The sequence below is a fragment of the Nicotiana sylvestris genome, chromosome 3 (assembly GCF_000393655.2).
Source record: "Nicotiana sylvestris chromosome 3, ASM39365v2, whole genome shotgun sequence".
NCBI classification, from domain to species: Eukaryota; Viridiplantae; Streptophyta; class Magnoliopsida; order Solanales; family Solanaceae; genus Nicotiana; species Nicotiana sylvestris.
In genome coordinates this window covers 159,390,208-159,399,078 of record NC_091059.1, presented here as the reverse complement: position 1 = coordinate 159,399,078, position 8,871 = coordinate 159,390,208, and the positions used below count along the sequence as shown (strand labels likewise).

Sequence of the window (8,871 nt, the reverse complement as noted above, 5' to 3'; positions counted from 1 at the left end):
CCAGAATTAATACAACTTACCAAACAGTCAATAAAAAATAATACCAAAATAACTAATCTTAACATAACTAATCTCCGCATAACTTGTCTTCAAACCGGACCACCGCTTAGAAAATAAGTCATTCTTGGTCGCGTAAATGTCTCAGAAATTATCAATTATTAATTAGCTTGTAGATGTTATAATCAATTCTGTTGGATCATTGCGGGATTGTGCTTCGTTAAATTGAAGTTATGTTTCTGCATTTGGAGCATATATACGCATTATAAGTTGTAATTACTACATTTTAGATTTTGACGCATTGATTTGGAATCTGAACAACTAATAACTGTAATGGTGATTTTTTGATAGAGAAAGCCATTTATCGTCCTTTGAATAATTAAGTTATACTGCAGGTGTATTTTTCACCAACTAGCTTTCTTAGGTTTTTAAAAGATTTGGAATTTACCGCTTCTATTAGATTTCAGGATGAAAGCACTAACATGCGGATTTTCCTTCATCTAAAAGATTTTTTTTTAAAAAAAAAATTAAAAAGAAAACAAATACTTGGAAAAACAAGGCTTAGACACTGGGTTATAAAAACACCACGAATTTGAAATTTCCTAGGTCAAAATAGTTCTGATATGCAATTGATTTTTTTTAAAGTACATTCTTTGCTGAAAGTACATGGACTAAAAGCTCAACTCTCCAAAATTCCAATGCCACGAAATGCTATGCCGCATTTTTTTAAAGACTCTGTTTTGTTGGAGTTGCCGATCGAGGAGATGCTAATGGGGGAAAGGTAGGTAATAATTTACGCAGTTTTCCTGCTTTTTTTTTTTTAACCAGCTAGTGGATGCTAATATGGTGTCAGCATTTGAGGAGGTTAATTTAGGATTTCAGTTTTATGAATTCAATTTAAAGATTTTTAACATTAAACATATTATATTTTAAAGTTCTAAGTTCATGTTTGATGGAAAATTTGTTATAATTTTAGTGAATTTTTACACCAAAATATCTATGGGACGCGCGCGTCAAAAGTATTAAATTCGTATGAACTCGACACCTCAACAATAAATCCACCCCTAAGCATTTGTAGTGCTAAAGTAATTATTCCATATGCCACCTATGCATAAACTCTTCATGTAGTAAATGTTCCAAGCCTTCACTATAAATATGTGACAGCAACTGTTGTTTTATATCAACAGGAGAGCTTGGGTAGCCTTTAGATTTTACTCTATCTTACCCTAGCTTTTCTGCCTTAATTTCAGAGGAGTAGTAGAAGAAGAAAAGCCTGAGGACATGGCAAACCATCCTTTGATCTTCGCCTTTGGCATTTTGGGTAAACTTTCTAGCTTATCTAGTAGTCATATCCAGTAGCGGAGGCAAAATTTTCGTTAAGGGATGTCAAATATATAAAAGTAAACATATCAGAAAATTAAGGGGAGTCAATATATATATATATATATATATATATATTTTACCTATTTATACAGTATATTTTTTCCGTGAAAAGGTGTCATTTGACATCCCTTCTTATAAGGTGGGGCCGCCGCTGGCCATATCCTTCCCCTAATTTTCCCAGTATTCACCCATAATTTTAAGTGCCTTTTACTCTTTTCATGCAAGTAGTCGCCAATGCCTTTGAAAACTATAGTGTAAGTTTTCTTACGATCTCCTAGGCTACAAAAACTTTTAGCCAAAACCTTTCAATAGTAAACTTTCAATACTTCTACTTTATTTTTTCTAAAATATATTTTTACATTCCAGTAGAAGGAAAAATATCTTTCAGGAAAAGGAAAATATAAATCTAATTACACATGCATGAAACTAGAATAAATTTGTTTGAGAAATAGAAATTTTTTTTGTTGAGAAGTAATTAATGCCTGTCCATCCTGACAATTTTGCAGGTAACATAATCTCCTTCACGGTGTTTATATCGCCAGTGTAAGTTACTCTCCAAAATTAAATTAGACGTAACCTTTATTTTTTTCTTACCAACAACTAAAAATTAGTTTTCCTTTTTAACATTTGATTCGCAGACCTACATTTTATGGGATCGTTAAAAAGAAATCAGCCGAAGGGTTTCAATCGGTGCCGTATGTTGTTGCATTATTTAGTTCAATGCTTTGGATTTACTATGCAATGACTAAGACAAATGAAACCCTTATCATCACCATCAACTCCTTTGGCTGCATTGCGGAGACTATTTATATTGCTATTTATTTTGCTTATGCGACAAAAAAAACAAGGGTATGTACAACTTTAATTTCGTATCTATAGATTATAGTATTAATTTCGTTATAGTTATTGTTACATAGTTTGGTGGATTATGTAATTTGGAATGGTTTTGCAGATGCAAACGTTGAGACTTGTTCTACTGTTGAATTTCGGTGGCTTTGGGTTGATTCTTTTCCTCACCCAAATTTTATGCAAAGGAGCAAAACGAGCTGAAGTTATTGGATGGATTTGCATGGCGTTTTCTATTAGTGTGTTTGTAGCACCTCTAAGCATTATGGTAACCTAAGACCTCTACCTAAGACAGTTTAACTATTCGATTATTTTAATTCTTACGCTATTTAATTATGGTAAAATTGCAGGGGCGGGTAATACGGACCAAAAGTGTGGAGTTCATGCCATTTAACTTGTCGTTAACCCTTACACTTAGTGCTGTGATGTGGTTTTTGTACGGTTTACTTTTGAGAGACATCTATGTCACGGTAACTATATTGTCGCTCTCCTTAACTTTTAAGCCTACCATGTAAGAGAGTTTGTACTGGTCATGTTATTAAATAGATAAAGTACAATACCAAACATATTAAACAGGGTACCAAACTATGGTATATAAATATATCAACATAAATTTAATTACTTTTATTCACTAACAATATAAAAGAATAAGGCCACCCAAGAGACGGTTCCATGCAACTGTCTATAATAAGTACAAACGTTATAACATGCTACAGCAAGTTAAGTTATACTGATAGCGTCCATGTTAACAATACTATATGATATACTTAATGTTTGGTTCCCCACGTAACTAAAAAAACCAGGTACCAAACATTGCGGGAATGGTACTTGGAGTGCTCCAAATGGTATTGTATGGAATATACAGAAATGCCAAGCCAAATCAGGCAGAAGAGAAGAAACTACCCACTGTTGTGAAGCTGGAGGAGTTGCCTACAAAAGTTAATTCTGAGGTTTATCCAGTTAGTTTACCATCCATGGGCAGTGAAAACGGAGAGGCTAAAGATGGTAAACATTTTGAAGATGCCCAAATCAAATCTCTTGTGTAAAAGACTTTAAAAGCAAGGCAATAAATATTGGAAGCTGCTACTAAGCTAATTGGAAGCCCTTTATGCAAGGTTTTCTTAACTCGATTAAAAACTGGGCCTCAACTCTATTGTATCTATAAGTTAATCTCGTGTAAACTCTTTAATTCCAACTTTTGCACCCTAGTGCTGCAATTGTAAGTATTTTGGGATTTAGAGATCCCTCTGGGAGTTACACTTTCTGAAGTATCTTTGAAACTCCAATCAATATCATGTATGAGTTTATATATATATATATATAACTTTATTTCGTATATATATTACTCCGTAGTAGTTGTTTATTCTGTGATTTACGAGTTCTCATGATTTTTTATTTTAATTGCAATTAGATTTTTTACCTGGAAAATGCACCTAACTACTGATACACCGAATTTCAGTGTAAGTCAATAAGTTTAGGGCAAAACTAATCAAAGATAAATTATTAGAATGTATCTTCTTATGAGCTACCACAGTTTATTTGAATAGTTCACGTATTAATCCTTTAAAACCTAATTGCAATTTTCGACGAATAAATATCGGGTACAGTACCCATTACAGTTCATAAGTGTATGTTACATAGTTATTCGTTTCTGCAGGCACATATGAGGGTATCGATCACTTCAAAATTTATTGGGTTAAAATGGACTTAACTTGTGAGCCGTGAGGCCAACTCAACTCAGTCCGCTAGCTGATTGGGTTTAGTTAAGTAAGATATTTCAAGGGTATTATCACTTTTAGCCCGCGTCAAAACATTTATATTCGGTAGCTGAAAAAAAATAAAAAATTTATATAATTTTTGTATATAACGTATATATATATATATATGTATAAATTACATATTTTTTCAGATATTATTTTGAGAGTTACTATACAATATTATTTTCCTATATTTCCAAGGCCCATTTTCCCTCTGGCCTCATGCTAAATATTAAAAAGAATAAGAGAAAAAAATTAGTTAAATAAAAAGAAAATCTTAAAAACATAACTTATGCTAAACCTGAAGGAACACAATTTTTTTTTCTTTACTTGTATATATTTTCCCAAATTCGAATAAATGCTTTAAGAAAATTAAGTGTCAACGTGTGGGCTAATTAGCTTAGAGCACTACAAGAAAATAGAGATATAACGACATTTATTAAATGTCATTTTAACATGCTTAAATATCGCAAATTCGTTTAGCGATATTTATTTTACATTTACATCAAATGTCGTAAATTTCAATATCGTTAATTTTCCGATATTTAGGTAAATGTCGATATAAATTTTACGACATGTAGTTTATGACATTTACATAAATGGCAATAAGAAATTTACGACATTTAATTTATGATATTTAGGTAAATGTCAGTAAATTTTTACGACATTTAGTTTAAGACATCTATGAAACGTCACTTAAAATTACCGATTTTTTTCTTTAATGCAGTAAGTAAATGTACGACATTTATGAAAATGTCGTATCCACATTCACAAAAATGTCAAAAACCGATTTGTGACATTTTTTATAACTGTTTAAAGTGTCGTATTAAAAAATTCCTATATTTAGATTAATGTCGGTACCGAAATTTTAAAATATTAATAATAATCCTCTATTTAGTTTCATCACAATACTTTACATTCAATTTGTACATTCCTAAATGTCAACTGTTACAACTAACCTGAAATATATGTAAAACAAATGCCTTTTAATACTATAACTAAAGAACAAAGTAGCGATATAAAAAGTACTCTGTACAAGATAGATAATACCAAATCAAATGATTTGTCTCAAAGTAAAACTCAAATTCAACTAAATCATAAAAGATGGTTATTTCCACTTGTAACTATGTTAAGATCACTCCTAATTCGAATGAATTCCCTTAACTTCTAGACTAATTCCTGTAACAAAGCTTGTTGAAACCACGTCTCCACAAGTCTAGATTTTCATTGCCAGTAATTGACCTCACTTCCTTCAAAAAATGCTGCACGAGAAGTCATACAAAAAAAAAGAATTATAACTAATAAAGGGAATTCTTTCCTCTTCGACTATAACAAATTGGGATACCAAAAACAACAACAGATTGGGATTCTAAAAAAATAAATATATTGAATAATGGGTATAATAGCAGCAACGCAACTGAAGAAAGAACAAAAACAGAGAAAATAAGGCCAAATAAAGGAAATAATATCTTGTAATATTATCAAACTTACCAAGTTTTTCTTTGTGCCTAATTCACTAATTCCAATCTTCTTTTTTTTTTTTTTGAAAAAACAAGGATAAATATATTAATACTATGAAATAGAGTTTGTTACATTATCCTCATAAGTGGACGACTTACTAACACAGATATTGCCTAAGTTGGCAAGATTAATACAGATACTAGTACTTAAAGACTTAGTAAGATAAACATGACCATCCCTATCTGCATTAAGCTTATTAATAACAAAAGGAAGAGGCCTATCTAACACAACATGGGACTTAGGATTGGTAAGAGCATCCTTTGCCAGCTTGTGCACAACTTGGTTTCCATCTCTAAAGTTGTGCTGGATTGGTGGGTCCTTCAGCTGATGCATTAACCATCTGTAAGAGGAAATAGTCATGTAGTGAGATTTATAATCCTCATTTAGAGCTTTAATAACCTCTGTTGAGTCAGTTTCTATCACTAGTGGAAACAGTCTCTTATTCAAAGCTAAGGTGAGACCCTCTTTGAGAGCTTCCAGCTCTGAGTGAAGGGTTGTTGATGTTAGTTTTTGGTGTTGAAACCCAAGAATCCAATGTCCATTACTGTCTGGGATGATTCCTCCTAGACCTGCCAAATATTCTTTCTCACGAAAAGCTCCATCAAAGTTTAGCTTGAGATAACCATTAAGAGGTTTATGCCACCTTATGTTGATTGCATGAGTGTGTGCACTAATTCCAGTCTTCTTGATTGTTTAACCTAAGAAGAGACATTAAATTGGTTACTTTGATAGTGTACAAAATTCAAAACTTAGCAAAATATAGAATATTAGATACAAAAAAAAAGATAAAGCAGTATAATAGTTTTCATTTTATGAAAGATACTTTATTAAGTATAAGAAGATAACAGAACATGACAACATTTACCCATAGGATCAAACAATTTTGATATAAATTCTTTTACCCAGTTCAACTAAAAGCAAAAGTTTCAAATGCCAAAGATGTTTCCTACTCTTCGAATCTAAGTATAAAAATATATAGTTTAAACAAGTGTACAAACTCACCTTATTTGTCTGAACAACTGAAATATAAGTGATAGTGATTGTTGGCGATCTTCAATTGAGTTATTAGAAATCTATCACAAAAGAGAAAAATTATTATAACTAAAAGAAAACCAAATTATAATATCATCTTATATATATAATAATTTCTTATGAATATGCACAATGTTGTCTACCTGCTCATTACTTGATGATTTTTAATTTGAGCCAATGTATACCAGCTTTACTTTATCGTCTATTTTTGCCCCCATATCCTCTGTTGCTTCAAGCAACTTTTTTTCATCACTTTTGTTTCTTTTTTTTGCTTCAGACAACTTTTTCTCTATTGCTTCTATTTCTTCTTTAGCTTCAGACAACTTCTCCCTCCATCTCGATTCTTATAGCTGGTAGCTTTTTGAACTTCTACCTCATTATCAAAATCTCTTTGCTCAGCCTGAAATTGTTTATATATCAGGCCGTAAATAAAACTTGGAGCTGCTCTTTTTTCTGGAGTTAGAATAATCTTATGAGTGTCTGGTCCCATAACTTATCCATACACATCATTGAGAGTAATTCCAGGAACATTTAACTCAAATACACCTTAGCAAGTTCATTCACTTCTTTCTTTTTGTAAGAAAGAGTAAAGCAATAAAAAGTTATAAATTTTTACAATAGAAAGGAAATACATTTGTATACATAAAGAATAAGAATTTACCATAACTTCACCATCTATCTCATTTACTGGTTGTTTATTCTTTCTCATATGTATTTTTTGAGCACCTCAATACAACTTGATTTTACACCATCCTTTTTTCATCTGTTTAAATAGTAAAAAGGTGTATCAAAGAAATTTAAGAAAACAAGTACGGATATATAAATTGTAGAAAGCAGATAGTGAATATGGCATACCTTATTTATAATTTGAGAATGATTTTTTCTTCCTGATATGTGTGGTATACACATTCTTTCGATTTTGTTTGTTCCTCTTGCTCTTTTCCTAGAAAGTTAGACATAATTTTATATATTAGAGACAATTCCCTGCCAAACACCAAATCAAAAACAAAAATATTTAGAGGAAAAAAGAGAAAAAGTGAGAATAATGACAGAGATTTAAACACTAAGACGCACAGTAAAAAAACTCCAACTCAATGATCTTATTTTAATAACAATATTTACTAAAATAGTGACAACCATGGGAAGAATAACTAAGATACGTCGTTTTCTTCATCATATATTTCATTAATATTTAAAGTTAATCGGCCGATTTCTATTCCCGGCATACCTTCTCTAATACATTCAATATCTTCTTCACTTTCCGATATAGTATTATCCTGATGTTCCACATATCTAGATTCAATTTTTCTCTGAAGTGAATCTTGCAAACTGTTCATTCTATTGCCAAAAAAAATATAATATTTTATCATGAATACGCAAAATCAAACTATAGAATACGAGAATTAACATCTTGAGTAAATACAACTTCCATAAAACTAGTATCAAACTGATATTTGATTGAACTTAATTTAAGATTATTTTATATTGAACTACTAAATGAGATCATGTTAATCTAATACTTTTCAAATAACACCATTCTTTTTATACAGTAAGTTCAAATACTAGAAACATAATCTACAAGCAAAATAAAGAGCATAAATAACTAGAAAAGAAGAAACCTAGTTAGCGCTTCCATAACACAACAATCCCGTACTTGGAATACGACAAAAGACAAAATAAATAAAGACCTACCCAAAAAGAAGAAAAACAAACTTTCTTTCATCCATCGATTAGTCAACTATGTCTCAGAACCTAGCAGGTTAAAGTTGCCTATAAAAATCTGTATTTCTTGTGTTCTATTTAATAAAATCCAGACAACTACGAAAAAGAAAGGAAATTATTAACTAAACTAGGTACCGGCAAAAACTTGAATACCAAATGCACAAATTCTTTTAAAAAACAACATCTTAACAACCTAAAAAATAAAGAAAACTATTATCTAAATTGGGTACCTGCAAATATCCGAATTTGCACTGTTTTGTGAAGATTAGCAGTGTTGAAAGCAATTTGACGAAAATAGATAAAACCCTTCAAAAGCCTCAACGACAAAACCTTCTCCTTCTCAAAGTAACTGCGATAGCACAATAAAAGGAAAAGATTAGGTCTTTTGAAGAATTATAACTAATAAAGGAAACTGTACTTTTTAGAATTTGGAGGAGGGAAGCAAAAATCTTACCGCCAAAGTCTTTTAATTTGACTAAAATTGGACTGGATTTGATAAAGGAATGAGCCGATTTGAGAAATCCCAACATCTTAGGGTCTTGAGATGCTTCTAACAAAGGAGCCCTAGGAGTATCACGGGGCCTTTAGTTGGCAATTGTGGCCCATTACAAAT

At 31.3% G+C, this 8,871-nt stretch overlaps 1 protein-coding gene across 1 annotated transcript; it reads left to right on the top strand.

The window, feature by feature from the left end:
* Nucleotides 1-1,278: 1,278 nt before the first annotated feature.
* LOC138888245 (bidirectional sugar transporter SWEET13-like) lies at nt 1,279-3,272 on the top strand. The gene is made up of 6 exons (XM_070170072.1): nt 1,279-1,318; nt 1,887-1,923; nt 2,019-2,229; nt 2,333-2,494; nt 2,577-2,696; nt 3,030-3,272. Exons 1-6 carry the CDS (start codon nt 1,279-1,281, stop codon nt 3,270-3,272), a joined length of 813 nt encoding a protein of 270 aa, XP_070026173.1.
* Nucleotides 3,273-8,871: the final 5,599 nt, after the last annotated feature.

Coding starts and splice junctions, on each gene's coding strand:
- LOC138888245 (XM_070170072.1), top strand. CDS start 1,279: ATGGCAAACCATCCTTTGATCTTCGCCTTTGGCATTTTGG. Junction 1,924..2,018: donor ACGGTGTTTATATCGCCAGT/GTAAGTTACTCT, acceptor TTTGATTCGCAG/ACCTACATTTTATGGGATCG. Junction 2,697..3,029: donor TGAGAGACATCTATGTCACG/GTAACTATATTG, acceptor TAAAAAAACCAG/GTACCAAACATTGCGGGAAT.